At 39.1% G+C, this 24,237-nt stretch overlaps 1 protein-coding gene across 1 annotated transcript in view; it reads left to right on the forward strand.

The window, feature by feature from the left end:
• LOC311257956 (neural-cadherin) overlaps positions 1 to 24,237 on the forward strand; it is a 316,443-nt gene that overhangs the window by 190,411 nt on the left and 101,795 nt on the right. The window contains exons 25-26 of the mRNA XM_084353949.1: positions 4,093 to 4,322; positions 17,994 to 18,271. Of these exons, the coding sequence (XP_084210075.1) occupies positions 4,093 to 4,322; positions 17,994 to 18,271 (508 nt within the window). The remainder of the gene's footprint in view (positions 1 to 4,092; positions 4,323 to 17,993; positions 18,272 to 24,237) is intronic.

The raw sequence follows: 24,237 nt of genomic DNA on the forward strand, positions 1-24,237 counted from the left end.
GGAAGAACATACAATCATAACAGAAAGCCGGTGTTACAAAATTGAGGTGTGAGGTTTGACAGATTTGTCCATTTCTCGGTAGAGAAGCTCTAATAAAAGATCTTGATGTAGAAGGGACTAAAAGTCACACTATTACTTCCTCTACTACTTTGATTTTAACAATTCCTGTATTTTTAAGTCCACCGTCTTAGTGAGTATTGCACTAAATGACTGATGTACCCCTATATTTTATAAATCTTATTTATTTATTTTTTTTTGTTAATCAGTTGCTCTTTGAAATGTCCAAAGACACACATCATAACTTCCCAGTGCACATGGTGACATCCATAGATAAATTGCTTCCTTTGTATGACAAATCCAGAATTCAAAGATTTTCTTTTTACAATGATGCCAAACTGAAATAAGAATCAAATCAGTAAATTTGAGAAGCAGGAACTAGCAACTTACTAGCATTTTTGATTAACTTTGCATTTAAAATTTAGATTGTTGATGATTAATTTTCATCCAATATGTATTTTTGGTAAGCAGCTTCCTGCAGTCTTTGTGGTCAGTTAAAGCTCTCTGTATCCAATGGTGTATTGTCTTGACAGATTGAACTAAAGTCTGTCTTGCCTGATCTGGGCAAGAAGGCAAACAAGTGTGCTTCCCCATTGTCCCCACCAGCTGTTTCTTTAATCACTGAATGTGGTCGTAAAGGGGAATTGGTTCAAAACTCAGGTATCGCTGGGGACAAGCACAAGAGAAACTAATGTAAATATTAAAATGTAGCAGTTCTTTCAGAGAAAACAAATTCTATTGAATATAGTTAAGGTATGCAAGAGTTAAGTTTCAGCCGAGTACAATCTTCATGGCTCTTCACACAATTATGCTTATTACCAATGTGCTTTTATGACTTTACTAGCAACCTTTGTCGTCCTTATTGTGAGGCAAATTGGAGAACGACTGGGTGTAGAAACTTCCATAAACACATCTCAGAATAGCTAGACTGATTTAATACTTACGGTTTGTCACTGTTTAAGTTTTAGAACATATATATATTTAATTATTTGTATTTCCAAATAGTTATTTTCTATCAATATGTTTTTTTCTCTATCTACCTACTTCGAGTAAAAATGTGTTTCTGAAGGAGAATGCCATGGGAAGTGACAGCAGTTGTCTTTGAGTGAAGAGACTGTAACATCTTCCACTCTTCTATTTCTCTTTTGAGGAAGCATTTTCTGAAATGTCTGGCTCCTTTCAAAAGTGTTTCAAGGTAGTGTTCAAGACTTCAAAAGTCTTTATATCTTGAAAAATCTTTATTGCTTGACTTGGTCAAAAGAGCACCTTTTAAAAGTCTTTCAGTCATCCTAAAACTTGTCAGGAGGAAACACAGCAAACTGCACAAAAGCCACGATGGTGGTCTTTCAGACAGACAAAACCAGACTGACAGTATACTGCTACATAAGTATGGTATTTATCCCTATTTGCGCCTCTTTGTGTGAAATCACAGGCCTAAAGGCAGGAGTATGTCTGTTCACTACCGCCTCGACACCACACGCCTACTGAAGCCTCTGGGAAGGAGAAAAGCAGTAGTGAATAGTGAGGTTGGATCAAAGCCAGGTGCAAAGACTGCCAGTCTGTGTTAGGAGTTACTACCCTCTCCCCCCAGCCCCCATCCCTCCTGACTGTCTCTCTGTCTGCCTCTGTCCTTGTTTCTCCCGCTGGACTGACTGATGGGAGCTGACATTAGCCTCGATCCCTCACGCTGTATCTGCTGAGCCCATTCTGAGCCCCCTGTCTTGTCTCTTAATGCCCGAGCTCTGTCTCCTTCTATGCACCCACAAACCTCATCACCCTGCCCAATGCTTTGTGTGTGTGTGTGTGGGGGGGGGGTGTTGTGTGTTGTGTGTTGTGTTATTGTACTTCTATCTTTGTTAGAACCACTTTTTACAGTGTTGGTTATGAAGTCATTTTTCTGATATAGAGCAGTTTGTGGTAGTCCTTGAAACAGCCTTTTTTTTCTTCTTAAAACAACACTCACAACCCACATGTACAAGAAAGTAATTTTTGATGACAGTTGCTCCTCCTGTCCATGCAGGCCTGGAGAGATCCCCTCTTAATGTGTGTTTAAGGTAAGAGATGAGGGGAAAATTCAGTGTCCTGGTCCTTGTGTTTTCTCCAAAGTTAGTCTCTGTTCGCACAAAATTCCACATTGATGTGACTGCATCAGTCTCTCCACAACAGCTCAGCAAGGAAACACTGTCTGCAAACATAAAAAGAAGGAGACTTAGCTGTACTTTGGAGCACATTTACAAGGACTGTGCATTGTGTTCCCCATCTCTTACATTAGAATTACATTAGGAAGGGATTGCTTCTAGACCAGTATAGATGTTGGGGTGACAATTACAGCTATGAAACTGCACTGTACATATTGACGTGTGTGTGAGTCTAGCCTGTTGTTGGTGCAGTCTTAAAAGAAAAGGTAAATGATGGGAGTTACACTCACATGAGTAAAAAGGAAGTGTGGGGGTTTATAAAAGTGCTTCTGCATTCGGTGAGTCCTGCATTGGCCTAAAACTGGAACCCGAGGCCGACATGTACCTGCATCTATAAGACAAAATTGGCCAAATCTGTTACTGCCAAATTTGAGATCTGAAATTGACCCAAATAGCAGAATTTTTTTTTTTTTTCCTTTCCTAACTGTCAGTTAAATAGTCTAATGCTACACACTGGCTATGCCTGGTCTCTTTCTGTCTTCCCACTGTTTTTTTATTTGCAATTCTTGATGTGTGGATGCAAATTGTAAAAACAGTGAAACCTGGTTGTGGCTTGCAGCTTTTTGTTATAAAACATCCCAAAACCCAACTTATTACTTGGATTGGATTTGGTCAAGTAGCCAAACTACAAGAATGGACACAGATAATTAAACAAAAAATGTTTGAACACACATGGTTTTACAAATGGCCTGACTGTTTGTCTAGTTGTATTTGAAAGTATTTCATGTTGGATAATATTCATGCAAGCTATAGTTTAAAATCAGCATTAAATTCCTTTAGAATAAATGAAAGAATGGAAGTATAAATTAGTCGTGACTGTCAACACTCAAAGTTAAGCAGATCATTACAAAAGACTGGATAAAGGATGAAAAGCTCCCTGTTTTTTCTTCTCCTCCCACTCATTTCTTTTCTCTCAGATGTGTTGAAGAATATCGGCTGCAAACTTAGTGGCTTGACTAAACCCCAGTACAACTGCTCCTACTGAGGGAGCCATCTTTCATACACACACTCCTTTGATGTGGCTTTGTTTCAGTGGAAAAAAAACAAAAAAACATCCATCTGAGGTTATTTATCCATCACTGCGCACTTAGCCCGTTAGCTTGAGATTAACATATAGTAGAAATTCCCATTAGCATGCTAACAAAAGTTCTTTAAACAGCTCTAGTTTTGTGTGAAACGTCGGAACTAAATATGCACAAGACCAGAGGCCCAAAACATTTGAGGGGTAGAGGGGTTAAAATCTGTCTAAAGTTCTTCTAATATGCCTGTTTCTAATTTCCATTGTCCTGATGGCACATCAGATGTCTTTTTAATCTTGACAAAGGCCAGTGGTCAATTGATCTTAAAGGTGATGTTGTTTTTTTGTATTTATTCCTTATGAACATTACTTTCAACTGTGGCCCTTAACATACAACTCCAACATGCAAAACCACAGGTGCTGGACTGATATTGGAAAATTAAAACAAGAGCAGGATTTCTTTCTTCCTCAAGAGCTTGCTACTAAGAATGATTCAAAATGAACTCATAAATTGTCAAGAGTGTAATTACCTTTAACTGGCACAGTTAGGTATTGAAATCAAATGCCCAATTACTACACACACACACACACACACAAAACACAAAATAACCATCCACTTTGTCAGAAAAAGTGAGCTATTTCCAATAATTTATCATCACAGCGCCAATCTTGAGTGTTCCAAACTATTTTTTTAGTTTTGCACTTGGGCCCAGTTTGAAAATAATTGGATTTATCCTTGAGCAGGGGTGGAAATAATGAGGCCTCTTCTATACAGTCAATGATTCCAATCGCGTGTGTGTGTGTGTGTGTGTTTCTCAGACATCATAGCGAAGGAGTTCATTGAACTGAGAGGAAAGCAGCGGAGCCGCTACGAGCTGCTGGTGGACTTCCTGTCTGAGATGCTTTCCGTTCCACCTGATGATGTCAACATCTTTAGCCTAATGGATGTGAAGGAGCGGATGCTGGATGTTCGCTTTGCTGTGCAAGGTGGCCCCTCCTTCCTCCAGCCTGAGAAAATGCATGGATATCTGGCAGCCCACAAACAAAAGGTAGGTTGTCGATTTTCTTTAGCATTTTAACCATAAATCAATGCAAAATAAAATAATGCATAAATCAATAGAATCTCTCTAGAATAGTGTGAAAGTGTACTGCAGGGGAACTGAAGAGCGGGAGTGAGTGTTCCAAACCGGGCTGTGCTCTCTCTGCTGTCACACTTGTTGGTTGCAGGCAGCAGTTCTGCTTCTGGCAATGTTTTGGCTGAAGCCTGTGTTAAATTCTAACAACATCAAACATGTCAGTCAAAATGTGGGACATGGTCTCTCTTTGCTGTGTGCAGGACTGACAGTCAAAATTGTGCACACAGCATATTACACAACCCCAACTGTATTAGTAACAAAAGTGCTAAGACAGAGCATTGTGTCAATTATGGTGGACTCCTGCAATCCGTAAATACTGTGAACAATCACTGTCTGCTATGTTCCCACCACTTTGATTTATGTTGGTAATAATGTGTTGGCCAACAGCAGCTTAAATGCACCTTGGCATTGATTCTACAGGTCTCTGAACTCTACTGGAGGGATGGAACAGCATTCTTCCCTTCCCTCAGTTGGTGTTTTGATGATGGTGGTGGAGATCGCTGTCTAACATGTCGGTCCAAAATCTCCCAGAGGTGTTTAATTGGTTTGAGATGTGTTGACTGTGAAGGTCATACCATATGATCACATCATTTAATACTCATTAAAGCATTCAGTAAGCCTTTGTGCCTCACGGATGGGGACATTGTCATCCGAAGAGAGTAGTCAGATCAGGATTGCCGCAGTGACCATTGTGGGCATTGCAGCAACAATACTCTGGGTTCCTATCTGGGCTTCTTTGATCTCTCCTTTGGTCTTGCCTGAAAATAGCTCTCTACTGCAGTCCTAACAGACATACGATGTACAGCGACAGCTGTGGCCAGAGGAATTATGTTTCTTTAAATATTCCTCAAATTTTCAACAAACGTCCATTTGTACTTAAGGATAAACTGATTAGACCTTGGGTCAAAGGTCAAGGCCTCTGTCATCTTACTTCCTTCCTATTCTCATGAATTCGGTATCTGGGGAACGTTTTAGTCCCTGAAAATAATGCAAAACATTTCATTTGACTTTTATTGCATATCCCTGCACATGCCTACATATCCCAATATCCTTAACTAATTTTGAGTAGTGTATGTGGAATAGCTGATAATATTAAGGGTTTCACTAAAGCATTATCAGACGAACAAGAATAGATGTGTCCACATTAATTTGATGATCCCATAATTGACTGAACAGACTTGTATAATTTGAGTTAAGGAAAAGAAAGAAAACAAACAAACCTGGCGATATTGGTAAAGTAGAGTAAAACACCATCTGCATTAAAAAAGATTTTGTATTGTTTGTCTTGCGTATTGATAGGTGAGAATTCAGTCTATTTGTCTGGACAAATGATTCCAGTCACAATGCAAAGAACAATAAAGACAGTGCACAACCTTGATGGGTACCACACTGCAGGGGAAATTGTTCATACAGAATATTTCTTGTTTGTACAACTGCAAGGATTAGTGTTTGCGTGTTTTAAACCACTAATATGAAACCAAATCCAAATTCTCTCCAACCACCTTTAGTATTCCTAATCCATTGGAGTATTCTTGGAGCTTTTTGGACATCCAAGCTGAACACAGCTGCAGAGAGTGCATCTTCAGATGCATTTATCCCCTAAAAAAAATCGTGTGTGGTCACTATGAATTAGTTTGCTCACATATGCCTCCAGTCTTCTGACTAAAACAGCAAAGAGGTTCAGTTCTGTTGTGATGGGTGATATCAGTCTGTAACTGTCTCATCTTTGAGGAGGCTTAGCTTTTTTAAGCAATGCTGATTCAAGTGATGGTCTTAATGAAAAGACACAGGTCCAGAGCATAATTAAGTATATCTTGTAGGAGTTGCCTGTTAATATTCCATCTAGCAACAGCTCCAGACGCAATTTTGTTATTTCTTTCAAATTCAATGTCTCTCTCTTAAAGAGGAACAAGTCCTAATGGAGTCTGAATTACAGTGATAGTCAACATGATTCATTTCGTTTAGACCTGGCAGCTAGAAGCCTACTTGAACTTTTACTCGGATTGCATGCAATCAGTAATTTAATCTTTAGCCTGGAGAAAATTATTTAATTTTAATTTCTGACTCGAGACTTGAGTGACTCTGGTCAGAGAAGTGGCAGTTTCAGATTCTTGTGTCTGTATTTCACATTTTAACTGTGTTATTCTGGTTTTCTTTTTAGTTGCTGGATCTTCCTGAGTGTAAATTACACTTCAAGCCTCTATTAGTGTTCTAAATATTATCAAACATTTTGACAATATAAAGAAAAATAATTTAGTTTTTTTATTTATAGAGAAAAAAAAAACTCAACTTAGACAAATGGACCAGTTTAGATTCTATTTGTTGTAGATATACTCAACATTCCATGATAACTTTCATGAAACTGTCATTATGTTTTGTTGGGACAACCTATGGTCCCCAACAACAAACTCAAGGGAGTCACATGTGACACTGAAGCTATCTTAATTATAATTACTGTTTCCCAGAAATTCTCTGTGGAAAGCTCTGTATTATGAAGTAAAATTTGCATCACAAACCAGCCAGTCATTTATTTGTCAACTAAAAAATAGCAGCAAAATCCCGGACTGTAAACAATGTGGTGCAATCAGTGCTTTCTTTCTACTCTGCCATTGCCGTACTTTGACATAGACAGAAGTATGCATGTGAAGGACAAGGAAAACAGTGGAACACTTGGAAACTTAAGCAGATCAAAAGTAGTTTCAAAAATGCTCACTATACTGCCCCAGCATTGAGTCTGAATCATCCCACTCACGGTATGGAAGTGTTTTGAGTAGGGTTGGGTACTGTTGACATTTGAACCAATAACTGTCAAAAGGAGCAGAAATAACAGTAGTATAACAATAGAGGGTTGTAATATGCCACTGCAGCATCTGGTCAGCCTTATCCAAAGTAGAGGAAGCAACACTTGTCAGTCACGTACTGTTAATTTCATACTAAGGTCTCTGACATTGTAAAAAGTCTCACATACTGTTTTAGCAGACTGAACACCAGCTTGATAAGCAATTATGGCTGCAGCCAGTAGCTGATTTTTTACTAATGCTAGTGTCAATCAAGACTATGGGAAAAGCCCTGTTATCTCCAGAAGATAACCTATACTAGTCGGTTCATTACCTGAAGATGTCGATGATGTTGATACTCAATTAAGGCTTTGCAGTTCACGAGGAGGTTTAACCAGTGCTTAATTTGTAAATCATAAGGTGCCAGAACGCAAAGTACATATGACAGCGTAGGGATGACGAGACGGGCACAGGTCCCGGCACACATACAGAAAACGGTGCTGAAAACAACACGCAAATGCCCACTTACCATGCTGTGGGACTTACAAGCCTCAATTTTAATTAATATCCATAAATGTTATGACAATAATTTACAATTGTTTTAGGCTATACTCTGCACAGCACAGACAAATGCCCACACCACTACAGGTGGGACTTACAGTAGGCTATACAGTCAGCAATTCATTTCTCAACAGGTCTAACTTGTAAGACATAAAAAAATAAAAGTTCAGAGTTTACAATAAATCACACAAATCTTCCATTATTATTATTATTTAAAGACTGGCACGGCGGCCTATTAATAGACAGTATGCTTACCATATTTAGTTGTCCAAAACACCCCACATCACGACCATGTCCGGATTCTCCTCCTCCTCTCTGTTTCGGGTTGTACTGCGTGTGTCTGTGGCAGTTCTGTGTCCTTTGGCCACCCAGTGCGTAAAGTGCAAATCAAGTTCATTTGAGAAAATCCGCGCTCACATTCAGCACTTGCAATAGGAATGCTGTTGACAGCAACAAGTAGCCTAACTCCATCAGTTCATCGGGGATGTCTCTGTACTTTCTGTAGGCCGTATGACTGCGCGCGGGTTGGCAATGTTAAAGCGCTGACACGGCGACTCAACCTCAGTCTCTCCATACAGCGCACCTGCGTCCTCGGGCCAGTACGGTGCGTAAAGCACCTTCAACTGCTCCGGCTGTTGTACCGGGCTAGCTGATGCCTGGGTACCCGCCTGTTGCTCCGGCTGTTGGGGGACCACCTGGCTGACTACTAGCGCTGTAGCTGGCCCCCGCTCCGGCTGGCGGTGAACCTGACCAGCTGCTGCCGCGGTACCCGCCTCCTGCTCCGGCTTGGCTAGCTGCCGGTGAACCGGGCTAGCTGTTGCGGCGCTAGCCTCCTGCTGCAGCCGGTTTTGCTCGTCAACATGACCGCTACAACTGCCCTCGTCGTCGCTTGTCGAGGCTTTTCTGACTCGTTTTGAGGCGTCATGCAGCTCTTCCTTCTTTTTGAAAAAAGACAGTAAATTTAACTGTCTTTTTGACATGTTTGCGTTGAAATAGTAACCTTTTGTTCCTCTCTGCTTGCTCCCCAGATGCGGCAAATTTCAAAAGTTTGTTTCTGTGTCAGAGGCGGGGTTTGATGACCCAGTAAGTGCATCAACAGACCTCCGACTCTTTCAAATGACGTTAAATCTTAATAAACAACATGAAATTATTGGGATTTGTTCTGTAAATGAATATTATTATTTTATTTTATACATTTAAAAAAAAACAAAAAAAACTTTGTATTATTTTTTTTTTCTATACGAGAGGAACCGGATCCGCCCAAATAAGTCCCGGGACACAGGCAGGCCAAAACCAAGAGGCGCCGGATCCTGTTCCGGCGGGATCCGGCACAAATTAACCCCTGGGTTTAACTCTCCAAGAACAAACGCAGGGCTAGCTTCAGGCTTGCTAACATCAGCTGCAGCTGTTGTGTGGAACTTGCATTTCAGAGTACCAAACATGGTACACCCACACAGTTTGTCTGACATGGATGTAAAAGCTTTCCAATTAAGACTCTCTACTTTATCCTCGTACTCATTTTTTTTTTGTTTTTTTTAAACCAGTGTGTTGAGTAGTATAGTCAAACAGCAGAAAATGTGTGACTGTACTCATATTGTATGACTTTCCTGTATTTTTTGTCAGTGTATATTTTATGGTCCAATGAAAGATAGAGAATGACACAATATTTCATTGTATCTCTACTCTATTCTGGCAACTATTTGTTGTCCCAGCCAAGAGCTCATGAGGAAGTAGTTAGATCAAGGCAAGCACCAGTAAAAACTAATACTCCTCATATATTGTACAGTTGATACCATAACAGTGCTGCATGAGATTTGGGAAATTAAGCAATGTAACCACGGAACTGATTAGCTCATACAGAATGATAAATAATTTGAAGTTGACATTTGGTTGTCGTGATAATGCTACTTAATAAAGTTGCATTATTGAAAGGCATTAAACACCTTTTTTAAGCTTTTTCCATATAGTGTCTAAACAAAATGCATCATTTGGTTTGTGGTTATGATTCTCAATTAACCAAAAATCCTTTTTGTATTGTTGTTAATACAGGTTGATGATAACCTAGAGCAATTACTTGAATCAACCCAAACTAGCCATGTATGAATGGAGTGATGGAAAATGATCATGCTGACTGAAAGTAAAAAAAAAAAAAAAAAAATTGAAAAAAAACACTTTCTGCATTTGATTGATTTGAATACATTACATCGGTTCAAAAATACCCACATTTTCTATTGTATTTCCACTAATAAAAGCCGGTTGTCAAATAATGGCTGGGGCATGGCCACCACGAACAAAGGCTGGCCGCAAATACAGGCAAGGAGAAAACAACAACAAATGATGAACCACCAGTGTCTGTTCTCTAATGTGCATGCCAAGTAGGCATATTCATATTTCTGCCACTTGAATTTATAAAAAAAAATATATATATAATCATGTTATTTTCAACACTGTGTTGTTCTAGTTCTAGTTCTGTGTTGCTAGTTTTTTTGTTATTTTTTTGTGTTATTGGCCGATTTCAGTCACTGTGGGTGTCTGTAGCCCCTTTTAGTCAGAAAATGCGGCACATTTGCAGCCAGGTAAAGGCTGCAATCTGCCGCCTTGTCTATGTGAAATGGAGGTGTAATATTCCTCCTTTGCAAAAAAGCCGCCACTGGGATAGGCATAAACATGTGAGGTGACGTTAAGCACGAAGTTGGGCGTGAACAGTGACGAGTGATCTGGTTATTGACGTTAGCATCTCCTGGATCTCAGCGGCTTTCCAGTTGCTCATTTTGACGTCCGCGGATGAAGTGATGAACTGACCGCTGTGATCAGCAGTTTCCTGCTTTTAAAACTCCCGGCTGTGGGTTGCACAACAATGCACGTCGACGCCTTGGATTTACATAGCAATGGAGGCGGCAAAAAGTGTACCCTCCGAGGCGCCATGTTGGCAGACCAAGTATGCCGCGCTCTGTCTAAATTTGCGGACCTAGCCGCAAAAAGGACAGCCAAATTGGCGGCTTGCTGTCCAGTATAAAAACGGCTTGTGTTTTTGAAGTAATGTACAAGTACCACAAGATGTCAGTAGCTACATTTAAAGTAAACATGCAAGTAATAGAATTTTTCATGTTCAACATGTTCCTGCAAATATTTCATGATAAAATGCTTGATAAGAAATGAAGACATTGCTTGGCAGCACAGTCAGCAGCTCCTGGATGGCTCTATCACTGGTGTTTGTGGTCCAGCTCAGAAAGTACCAATGTAACATCCAGATTTTAAACAGTCAGCAATAGTCAGATAGCACCCCATAGTTTCAACTGGAAGATGTATGATAGCAGTAGCTTTACTTCTTAGTCTAATCAGTAAACAAAATATACTCACAGAAAATACAACCGTACATCTTCTAACTTGAGGTTTCTAACGCTAACCAAAGCCAAGAATAGCTATCAAAGAAAAGAATAGTTGTTGGTTACTCTGGTAATCTGCTGCCCTCTATTTTTGGGGCTACCTTTGAATTCTGGCCATATTTCATAAGTTACACCTTTAAGTGATGGCTGATTCATGTGCCAACTCAGATTGCCAAAGACACAGCCTGTATTGTTTGTCTCAATGGGCCACCTGTGGTGAAAATGTTTTAGAATTATTTTGGGTGAATTTGTTTTGAGTGAATTTATGTTTATGTCTGGGCCAACCCAGGAAAAAAAATATTATTTCTACTATATTCACAGTCCATGAGTGTGGAACATCCTTTTAAATCCAACCCAATTTGACTCTAACAGAAATGCACACTACATGATTATGCCTGTAATGCTTTGGCTTTTGTAGTCACAAGAAGTAGAAAAAAACAACAACTCAGAACTGTGCCCTGTCAACTGAGAAGGGTGTGTAAAAGGACATAGCTCTTCCTTTATTTTGTAATAAATTACTTTCAAGTAATGCCCTCTCAAGTGACATTTCAGTCACTTGAGAGGGCAAGCTAAGCAACATTAACAACATAAAGAAACATATCATCATTTAATAGAAGAGAGTGAGTAAAACACAAGCGTTTCACTTCATCACACCGACGCTCCGTGGCCGCTGGCTTCAGTCAGAGCTCATTTCACGTTTCAAAAGCCTGAATGGAGGTGGGAGACCTGTGTGTGTGTGTGAGAGAGAGAGTGTGTGTGTGTGTGTGTGTGTGTGTGTGTGAGAGAGAGAGAGAGAGAGAGACACACACAATTGAAAGTGGAATTGTATGCATTTTACTAGCAGTGAGTGGAAAAGAGTGAGCTGACCTGGCGTCCTCAGAGGGAATGATGAGCCAATCTGTATTTGCATGTTTGTGTCCGTTAGGGAGAAAGAGTGTAAGTACGGAGTCGAGTCATGGCCACGGTGGTCAGGTTAGGTCAATCACCACTGAACCCATTGCCTCACTTTCAGCCTTTTTCCAGGTAACCCTCTCTTTGTTTCATCTGTTTATTGTCAAGGAGGAAAACAGAGAAATATTAGAGATGTGGAGAAGAGCATGTAAGTATATGAATAGCTTTTCAGGATGAGAAAAGCTCTTTGTGACCATCCACAGAGAAGCAGAGAGGTAGAGAAAGATGTGTAAACAGAGCGGTAGCCAGGGCTTTCAGGTGTGATTTGTGAGGGGAGCGCTGAACGTTTCATCTGAATTCAGCCAGGTTCTCCAGATGAGACATTGATCAGAATGAGATGTGAAGCGTGGCGATGGAGAGGATGAACGGGAGCCGGAGAGGTAGAGGAGGGGGAGCTGGTGGACGGGAAAGAAAGCGGAAGGGGAGAGAGGAGGGGTAACGGGGTTGGTGTGGCAGGAGATGAAGCAGTGCTTATTATTAATGTTTTCAATTCTCCAGTAATGCCTCAGAAGAAAAAAAAAAACTTTATTCCCTATGTCTTTCGATTCCTCTCTGCTCTACCTCAATAATGGAAGTTATTCCTCAGTGTTTTCAATCCAGCAAGCTCCACTTGACTGTTAATGATCCTACATTGGTTTTGGACTTTTTAAAAATCATTGGTATGGTGCTTGGATACGAAGGTTCATCTCGTCATTATATTAATGTGGCCCTCAGGGCACCGGATGTGATTGTGGAAGCTTCTCAGGGCATTGGAACAATAGTTCAAGGAACAATACGTTCCTCTGGTCTTCTGTTACTTGCTATACACAGTGTTCCCCCTTTAAAACATTCATTGTATGCCTCTCTGTACATTTCCTCAACATTGAGGAGACTAAAGATTTAGGCTTTGGAGGTTAAGAGACTCCAGTGTGGCATAAAGTATTTCCTTGAAAATTACACTACTATAGAGCAGGGGGGTATATATATAACATCTTTCTACATGACAGAATTCAGAGAATAGCCCCATCTGAAAAGAATTAAAATTAAAAGTTGGCCAACACCCATCAATAAGAATTAAAGAATTGACATGAAGGAAAACCAAATTAGTTCATCTTTTTTCTCTCAAGATTTTGAAATGTCTTATTGGCATCCTAAACTAACAAGAAATTAGCTCTAGTATGAATAGGATGAGATCAGTGTAGTGATGTTGCTGTATTTAAGATTGGGTGTGGGGCTGGCGAACAAAAAAATCAAATGCTATTTTCATTTGAATGTATCTGCTGGCCACTGCTTTATAACCTGAGAGCATGATGCTGACTTCACCGCTACCCTCCTTCGCCCCAAATGTCTAGACCTCTCTGTACTCCCTGCATTTGCTGCCCCCTAATTATTGTTCCCCTTCTGCCTCTCCCCTCCTACCTCCTCCCCCAACTGCAGACATGACTACACTGAGTGTGTCTCATTGGCTTTTAATGTCAAGGATATGAAGGATCCATTATCCTGTGCTGGGAAGGAGAAAGCAGAAAGAACTTGACCTACATTAGGGAGAAACCCTCTTGACCCGAATTATGTTTTTTTTGTTTTTTTTTGTTTTTTTTGTTTTCTCTGTCCATCACAGAAGTAGTATTATGCATTCCCGTTGCATAATAAAGACAGTGAACATGAGCTCCTTACTTTGAAGTAATACTACACCCAGAATGTTTTAGTACGGAAAAAATGCTGATGTACTTCAGTCTTCTCAGTCTGGCAATTTAAAAGGATCAGATACAATAGATTCCAATACTGAGATGCATGCCAAAAAAGTAAAACACTCTCAACTTTTCTTTTATGTAATGGCTATGGTCCAAACTTTGTTGAATACACTGCTTCCATATTACACCTCTGTGTAAGTACCAACAATGTAATCGTGATTATTATAATTGTTGAAAATAGGAATTAACATTATGGTTGAAATTAGTTTTCAGTCTTAGTGCCAATATGAAACCTACAGAAGCCCTGAGGGGCAAGTGAGAAATGTTTTTTTTTCTGGTTCTCCATTTTCTAAGTTCTAAAATCTATATAATTTCTTTTTCATGTGTGTAACGGAGTTAAAACATTTTTTGTCATGTGTCAAACCAAGTGGAAAAAAAAAATTCACAAGAAAACATTTTCTTTTTCAATTCTTTTTCATGAGAAAAGGTTTTTTTTCCCCATGTGCCGAGTCGAGTGAATTTTTTTTTTCACAAAGAAATTTTTTATTTCTGTGTGAAACCCAGTGAAAAAAATATATTTTCAAGAGGAAATTAAAGAATTAAAGAATGAAAGTGTTATTTTCTGTAATACTCACTTTGAACACAAGAGGCTGAAGTGCACCACTGCTCATGTCCTGAATAAGATGAAAAGCATCCATGTTCCTCCAGTGGAGTTTTGCCTTCTCTATCTTTATCATTTGAAACGTTTGATACGTGAACAGTATTTATTTAAAAAACTTTTTTTTTGCTTTCATTTGTGTAACGGGGTCATTTCACAGCTAAAGGACAATGTTAATGGAATAATTAATAACAAGGGTTTTCCAACCTCCATCTGACATCCACACATACAACTCGTTTTTTGGGCTAGAAATATGCATTTTTTTCTTCGTCTTCCTGTCGGTTATAGCCGTGATTCACTGTTCACTGTGGACACCCATTGATGAGAAGGCTGATGATACACAATAGTCCACCTGTGACACTAATGGCAGATTAGCGCCAAGTATGACATATCCCTCGCCAAAAGAAACATGACAGTCATGTTACATAACCTGCTAACATATACTGTAATAGATACATCTTGTGTTTAGAGTGCAGAGAGAAATTTAAACTTGTGAAATTCTCGTGAATTTTTTTTTTCACTCAACCCAACACAAAATCTCTGTTACACACATGAAAACAAAACATATTTTAGATATTATATTTTTTAAAAATTCTCACTTGCCCCTCAGACACATTGCAGTTGGTAATCAAAAAATATTGAGGTTCACTACCCAACCCTTCCACATTAAATTCCCTCCCCAACCATGCCATCTCTGCTGACTTTCACACTAGCAAAGTATCTTATAACCTTACAATGGCCGAATGGGACACAGTACATACCTGATGTGCTGTTGTTTTATTGGTGATATACTGAATTTTGAGTATAGTTTTTGTGATCAGATTTGCAGTTTAAAACATATTGATGCATTCATCCCACAATCCTGATTACTGTCCATTGAAGAGAAAAACAAAAGAAAAAAAAAAGGAAACACTGACTTCATACTTGCTTTACTGGCTATACATCAATACATCAATGGACTGAATGGACAACACTTTTCAGGATGAAATTCATTATTGGTTTTGATCTTTTCACAGGATTTGTTAGGAACAAGAAAAGATCCCAGAAAAGATCTCTGAAGCCTACATGATTTATTTTGTTTCCATTTTTCTTGTTATTGTAGGTGAACTGGAGACCATGCTTATTCATAAACTTGTACTGTTTTGCAAGACAGCCATAGTACATGTACAGTAGGGGCACTGCGGACATACCTGTAACACCAACCATGACTGAGATGACTTTCTGCACTTGCAACACTGTACTGCAAATAAATCTGTTCTAAGGGAGTCAACTGTCACCACCTTCTCATTATATTTGGTCAATCATTCAAGCAAAACAAACTGTAGTGTAACACCCAATGGCACAATGAAGGGAAGTCTACAAGTAAATCTAGGGCTGTTTATACTCTCGGCAACATTAAAGTCAATGGAAAGCAATCAAGAGAAGCATTTGGAAATAGAAAATGGATGAAATGAATGGAAGCTCAACTGATATTAGACATCAGTCAGCAATAATAATGATCCATAAAACATAACCCATTACCAAAGTTAAAGCTACCGCAGTTTTGGGGAATAAGTGGAATAGATATGAACTGCATGTTTAGTGAGTGTAATCCAGTCCCACTGAACGAGGTCCAATCAGTCCAGAACACTGAACTTGAGATGACCCTCTTTCGGTTCAACAGAGCTCACACTGAGTGTGTGTGTGTGTGTGTGTGTGTGTGTGTGTGTGTGTGGATATGCATCTCTGTCTTTGTATACATGAGTGTATGCATGTGTATGTAAACTCAGCTACAATCTACTTGACCAGGGTCACTCGTACAAAACAGCATATTCAAATGCAAACACACTAGCACACGACACCACAAAATTACAGTACATTCAATTTCCATTTAATTTTCCCTTCTAGTGCTTTATCAAACAGCTCAACCTAGAGAGTCAGTTTCCTTTCTGCCTCATCACCATTTAGCCTACTTTTTCAGGAAACCATGCAGAAGAAGAGCTTGATTTCTTAGACCTAAACTGCCTACTATACTGTAATACATCCACACACTGAACGCACTTTCCACATCAGCATTCTGTTGCATGTGTTTATTGTGTAAACTAATGCACTTAAGTTGTGAAGGGGAAATACAGTCACATTGGATGAACTATTCATTTGCTTCAGTGAACCATTATCACTATCAAGTATTAAGCAGAGCCACTCGCCATCTTCTGCAAAAGACTCAAGGCTCACTTGTTCAGACTTCACCTCGACCCTGCACCTGCATCAACCACAGCACTTACGTACTTAAGGTATCCTTGATAATAGCAGCTACCATGCTCAGATGAGGGCTTAGAAAACTGTTTCTATTTCTTCTTCTCTACTTTATTGACAGTGATCTGTTGTGGTTTCTTTCTTGTGACAAATTGTAAGTCACTTTGGACAAAAGTGTCTGCTAAATGCCCTAAATGTAAAATTTTGCTTAAAACTTACATTAATTTTCAAACTGGAATATGTTTAGTCAACATATGTCTATTTCAGCAAATATAGATAAAGACATATAAAATGTAAAGTCTCTGAAAAACGAAAAATAAAGGAAATGTGCGAAAGGAGATAAAAAACACTTTCATGTTAAAGCTGGATTAAAATCAGTTAATTTTCGTTTGAGAGTTTGGTGATTTCCAGCCAATGTGGCATGGCAGATAAGCTTAAAATCACTCATATGTTCCACATGTTGGCTCCTGTCTGTCGGTTGTTGGGACTTCCTGTCCCTGACCACATTAGGCTTGCTGTTGGCTTTTCTGAGAAATCAATTTGTGTGACCTAGATTTGTATTTTTTTATTTATTTACTAAAGTGACATGCAGCACCATAAACGAGGATAACTGTGGCATAGATCCAGATGGAATGCAAAAGAAGTTCCTTGATTTTGAATCAAAGTATGTTATCAGATTGTTGGGTTGCAGGTGAAATTATCAAAAGATTCTCTCCCATCTGGTGTTAATCTGTCAGTTGCATCCAAATTGGGACTACATCTAAAGTATATACCAAGGAGATATTTGTAAGTGGTATTACACTAAATCTGCAGTCTACACAATAGTAAGCCTTAATGCACACTTTTCCTTCTCCTCTCGAAAGAAGGAGTGGGGGAAAATGTGTATTAAGGTTTCTGGAGGAGTTGGAGATGTAATGGAAGTCATTGTTGAAATTTTATTTCTTAACTAAAACAAAAGCCAAACCTTAAGAAAATGTTGTGCCTGCAGCTACATCACTGTTGTAGCTGTACAGCACTGTCAGTACAGTACATAGTAGCAATTTGAAAGAGCTGGAGATACAATGTGCACAGAAAAGGCAAGCCTACTTCCAGAAAAGTAGACATGCTACAGTATTAATAATTATTAGGGGACACTAAGTGAAGTACCAACAAGTGGTGTTTTATTCAGTTGTCATTTCAAGTAACTTGTGTTGCTATTTAAAGTAACAGTCTGTTTTAAATTTGACTTTAAATTGTAAATATGATATTAAATGATAAATAGCTAAAAAGTGGAAACAGACCCAGTGGTATCATGAGAAGTTCTCGAGCCAATATCTGTTTTTTCTGCTCTGTCTTTCTTCATCCAGCTCCAGTCATTTCTGCAAATCAGCGTGTTCCAAATCCAAGTGGACGAGTGTCCGAGTTCAGAGTGTGCCGGGGCCAGTGGCTGCACCAACGTTTTGAATGTGCGCGACACGCCCACAGTGGTGGATTGCGGGACTATGAGCCTTGTATCTGTGACAGTGGAATCTACAGCTGTGTGCTCCTGCCCAGGTAGAGAGCAGTCCCATCAGCCTTGCAACACATATCCCAGAAACCCCTGCTTCAATGGTGGCGTGTGTGTGGACACTCAGCATGGCTATAGGTGAGTTGAAAATGAACACCATACCCAAAACAGAGCCTGTGGGGCAGATTATATTAGAATGCCATATTTTTTTCTAATAGCAAGTAGGGCAACAGATAACTTACATTTTGATAGTTACCAATTCTGACCAAATGCTGACACTTTTGCCCTGCTGTAATGAAGCCTGTAAGAATTTGTGGAATGAAAGTAGTTCAGTTAATTTTTTCTCAGGGTGGAATTCCTCCTTTCAATTTGACATTATCGTAGCTAAAATGACACTAGCAAATGCATCAAGCCATATAGTTTCCCAAGTAATTTATAGCAGCAAGAACCTCTGGCTTAGATACTGTATGAATGAAGAGAACATTGCTTAAAAGTAAAAATATAAATAAATTAATACAATGATGCAACATTTTGAAACTGTTGACATGTAAATGTGGTGATATAACTTTCATTTCATGAAAACTGATCTTGACACTTGGGTATTTTCAAACACACTATGTATTAAGTTTGTTTGACTCTTAAGAGTTCCTTTATCAGTCTGACTTTGCCTTCATCAAAGAATAGAATATGATATGCCATATTTAATTGATTCACTGACAAAAAAGGATTTGAGTGTTTATTTCTCTCAGACGCCCAACATGTAATTGAGGTTATTAAATGAGGTCAGAAGAGTGAGATAGACTGAGCTGGAGCAATATGAATCATCAGCTGGTGATCACAAAGAGCACAAAGGGTAATTTTGGACATGATCATTCACTAGAATGGCTTTCTGTATGTACATGTGTGTTCCGCTTACTCTCTGTCTCTTTCTCTGTGTTTGTGTGTGTGTTGGTGTGTTTGGTGATCAAAGTTGAAACTGCGCACTTCGGGCTGTGCTTTTTATTTTGTAAGTGGAGTGACTCTCTCTGTTTCTTCCTCTTTCCTCTCTTTGTGTCTCTCACAGCCGTTTGTCTGTGCTGTTTCCTGGCTAGAGAAGTTAAAATCTGAGATAATTACTTTAACCTTTGTCTTTCCCCTGCTTGTATAAGACAGTGTGTGTTTGAGCTGCCCTGTCAGCCTTAAAGTTGAAGCCTTATTGTGAGGGTACCGTATGAAGTCGTCTGAAAAACTGCTACCACAAGCTAGTTGTCTGTCAACAGATTGCAGTACTCTTGAATTATACATACTGTGTAATGAATCAGTAAATTACCATGCATTGTCATTGCATTTAGTTAAATAAGACTTTCTGTAATCCCAAAGTGCAGCCAGCTTCCAGTAATTATCCTTTTCAGGATAGTGGAACTGTAACAGGAAGATTAGTATGGTACTACTGTCCAAAATCATTTTTATCACCATTTTTACAGCATTGCTTAGCACTCTATTGCAAAAGGTACTCATTATATATAAAATAGAAATGTATAAGTCTTTGTCATTTCACATTAGGAAATAAACAACCATTTAAACTATTATGACATCTTCAGAATACTTTGAATACACCTTCCAGAAATGATCCAAATACTGCATATTCACTGTTGCCTCTCAAAACCACTTCAAAGCTCTTTGTGGATGTACTTCACAGCTTTGCTTTGGATATGGCTCGTCCGGCATTTTGCTGAGTATGGTTTATGGTTCAAAAATGTTTTTGCAAGAACTACCAGAAAAAAAATGCAAATTAGTTAGTAGGTAATTTAGAATCAACATTTTTGATAGTGGCACACAAATGTGGTAATATATGAAAAATCATGGAAAGTCTAGGTTTTAGTGAGACCACTTTGCCCTTCAGCAGAAAGCCGTCTGAATCATTAAATTAACTTACCAGCTGATGTATTAGCTCTGGACACACGCATAGCTACTGTACTTCCAGGCAATTTCCAATAACATTGGCACAAAGATTTACTTACCATGAAGGACTTGATTTGCTATTTGAGAAGCTTATAATTATTATAATCAGAGTATGGTCAAGTAATTGGAAAGGCATTAATGAATGAATAGTCTCAGTACATTAGAGATGTGTTCAAATGGTTTATACATAGATGTTGTTTTTAAGCCTCTGCACCGCTTAGATATCTTCCAGCTTGTGTGCAGGATCAGGCTGAGGGAGCAGACATAACAGATACCAAGCAACTCATGTTGTTATTGAAAAAAAGCACCCATTGAGATAACGGACTGGTCCTGAGGTGTGAATGCTCTGTCTTGGTGCATCAAGATCAGTAAACATCGTGTAGTGCCAGTTTTATGCCAACTTTTTGGTTCTGCCAGACATGAAGAATTCCCAACGTGGCCTACTGCCTGGCCTCCAGACTTTAAAGCAGTACACTGTAGGATGTGTTGTCTGGTTGTATAGGCAAGTTTTACACGGTAAACTAGGTTCCATTTTAGTTGTTTCTGCTACTGGTTCTGTTATACTCCTGATAGTATTGTGTCCTGCAAAGAAGCTCAAAGATGCTGGTTAGAGAAACATCAAGATGCAATGAGCACTCATCACATGCAATGATTTTGAGCTCGTTTACAGATTTCAGTAATGTCGAGCCATGGTGAATGAAGATTGGAATGATATTCTATGAGAAGGAGAGCAGGGAGACGATGGATGTGATGGGAGGAATTAAAAGGAAATTAGAGGAGTGAACATAACCTCAAAGCAGATGCTTTTGAGACTACTGAAGAGATGAAGGCAACCTGCCTGGGGTGTGTGTGTAGCTGTGTGCGAGTGTGTTCATGGTGTGTTTAGTTTAGATGCAAACATTCTCTCTCACACGATGTTGGTGATTAAAAAATGTGATGGAGTGAACCCATCAAAACAAACCACAGTGCCACTTAACTAAACTTTTATTTAATACTATGGCAGCAAATGTTCTAATAATCCCATAACCACTGAGCTCTTAATTTAAACTCCCAGGTCTTTTCACACTTACTTTGCTCATTAACAGCCAAGTATGTTGTTTCTCACTCGTGTGTTGTAACTGTAGCTGAATGAATAACAGTGAAGCTGCAATTAGGTATTTATAGTCGTGCTAAAGGGAATTCTTGAACCCTGTGAACACTGTTAACAGCTGTTCCAGCTAAAGATACATCTTCATCTAGTGAAAGAATTTCACATTTGAATGAGGAAGTGTATTCACCATTAGTTTGTCCAAGTGAGAACACTGCTGTTGATGCACAGCATGACTGCAGTCAGTATCCATACCTCCACCAAGAAAGTTATGTTTCACCTATGTCAGTTTGTTGGCTGGTTGGCATGTCTGGTGGTTGTTTGGTCAGAAGGATTACAGAAAAAATATTTCGCAGATTTCAATGAAACTTGGTCGGACAATGGGTCTCAGCCCATAATAGACCTTACTAACTTCTGGTGCCGATCAGGATAAAGGGTTGAATCCAGGATTTTTTTCTCACTTTCTTTAACATTGTGTAATTCATTTTTTAACATTTTCGCATGGATCTTGATGAAAAAAAAATCAGGCATATTTAGGTGGCCAGTTTCCATGAGTAAGTACAAAAGGGTATTGTTGGGCCTTGGCAGCGGTATGCGCTCTACTGAGTGCCATTGTAGTTTGTTACTTTGTTCATATACAACTATTCTGCGTAAGCAAAATGGATTTTCGGAAAACATTTTCCACAGATGGCTCTTTTCAAGCTAGCAACATCGCTCACGGGGTGGCACTGTTGGTTCCAGGCTGAAATATCTCAACATCTATGAAAGTTTGTACACACATTCATGTCACCCTCCTTAAGAAATCTAATATCTTTGGTGATCCCTTAACTTTACATATATCTTTTAAACATGAGATAGTCAGTGTGAATTGTGATATGTGAAATGTACTGCTACTTTTTTTCAGTTGCATTTTGGACATCATGCTGCCACTGTTAACATCATTTTTCCGTCTGGGTCTGTTCTGGTCAACAGAAGTTTGGATGATGTCTTTTATATTTGGCTATATTTTGAACAGGGTCTTTTCCTTTAATTCTTTCATGTCTAGTTCAAATACATTTTCCACAGGTCTGTTTTAGTTCAGGCCAAAAACTTCTCATGAAGACCTCTAATATGAATGTTATCCAAAAGGCAAACTCACACATCACATGCCGAGTTGGTGAAGTGGAAAACAAACTGGCCACAGGATATAACCACATGCAGGATGCAGAAAACATTTCACCTTTTCTCTCTAGGCTCATGTTCAGCTCCTTTCTCCTTCAGTTATTTGAGTTCAGGTTAAATAATTAACTTTCTTAATGTGTAAATTAGGTATAAACACCAAGGATGGTTTCATACAATGAGGAAAACCGTTTTGTTGGAATTTAATTTTCAAACTCTTCCTACACACTTCCTAAATGTTATGCCTTTTCGTTGTTGGAATTATAAAGTTTGGGGAAGCTTTAAGACAGCTGGAGACAGACTGACGATTTCCTCAGTACAAAATACCCTCATTAGCTCCAATGGCCCGAATGCGTCTACCTTGGTTCCAGCAATAATTCAGTACTTGAGTAGCTGTTGCAGTCATCCTCTAATACCAACGTCAAAGCCCCACTATAATTTTAAGATCATATTTTGCATATGGCCACTCACATGTCATTATGGGGACTTTGCAAGTGGGGCTGGATATGCAATGATGTCAAAATGAAACAAGAGCTTTCTTCTTTGTGGTTTGACATGCTGACAAAGAAGCCAGTGTCGTGGCACACACACACATGCACACGCACACACACACACACACACACACACACACACACACACACACACACACACACACACACACACACACATATGCACACGGACATGGACACATTTAATATTTGATTAAAAAAACTGCAGTTTATTTTCCCCACTTTTCAATATGAAAGTATTTACTTCAATTTGACATGAAGTGCCAGGGGACCAAGCTCAGGTTTTGCAGCATTTGGGTTCATAACATTTAGTTTACAAGGCCTCGGTGGATGCAGACATCCATGCTGCAATTCCTGACAGGGTTTAAATGCCTGGCCTTTCTACTGTTATGGCGTCTGACTTGCAGATGAAAAATGAGATTTTCAGAGCATTCTTGCCAGAGTCCAACTCAAAATACAGCTTTTGTTTGCTTCTGTGTTACCTAGTGTTATAAATAGAAACTGAACTTCCACAGCCTCCTACGAGATGAAAAAGCTAGCATGTTTGCTGTCACATACTGCCAGTTCTTGTTTCAAATTCCTGGCAAACAAGTGAACTGAAGGAGGGTGTCTTCATTAGCATAAATCATTCTGTAAACAAGACCAAAAGTGGAGTGCGAGCGTTTCAACAAATCCTTTTAACTACAAACATGATGACGAAATAAACTCTTTGGTGATTCTAGTGGTAGATTAGACATGACCCTGTTTAACTTTCTGTAATTCAGCCTGATACTCTGTGTATCCTCAGGCTCGGATCTTTAATGGTGGAAGTGAAGGGCTCTTTGCAACCAATTAAATGAAATACCAATGCGTAGACCGAAGCTTTTATCACTGTCTCAGTTGTAACCCCATGCAGATTTTTAATGTAATGATGAAATTAAGAGTAAATTTTCACACTCCAAGCTGAAATCTTCTCTGCACATTGTTGCACTTAATCTGTAAAACTCTGTAGATACTGTATATTGCTATATATAGGGAAAAAAAAATTGTATTTGAACTAAAACAGTGTGTTGTCTCTTTTGTTTCTCTTTTTGTTGTCCACAATTTAGTGGTTTTTAGCTTTTAACAGGACTGCAGCTTCTGTTTATTGGTGTCATTATTTGTTGCAGGATATGGCAAAGTAGCCAGCAGACCTGACACAAAATACTATTTACATATATGCACGATGCCAGCGGGGTTGCCCTGGTGTCAAAGTTTTCCCACAGACTAATAAACTTGTGACAACACAGCATTTTACAAGTAAAGACTCTCACTTTCTGTAGAGCAATGTGTTAATTTCCTGCTAATGCAAACCGAACATTTCCTACTGCTGCAGCTCCACATAAAAGCATTTGACTTGTGAAACACAAGTAGACTTTTACTTTGGAGCA

Source organism: Pagrus pagrus (genome assembly GCF_965226575.1).
Source record: "Pagrus pagrus genome assembly, chromosome: 1".
Lineage (NCBI taxonomy): Eukaryota > Metazoa > Chordata > Actinopteri > Spariformes > Sparidae > Pagrus > Pagrus pagrus.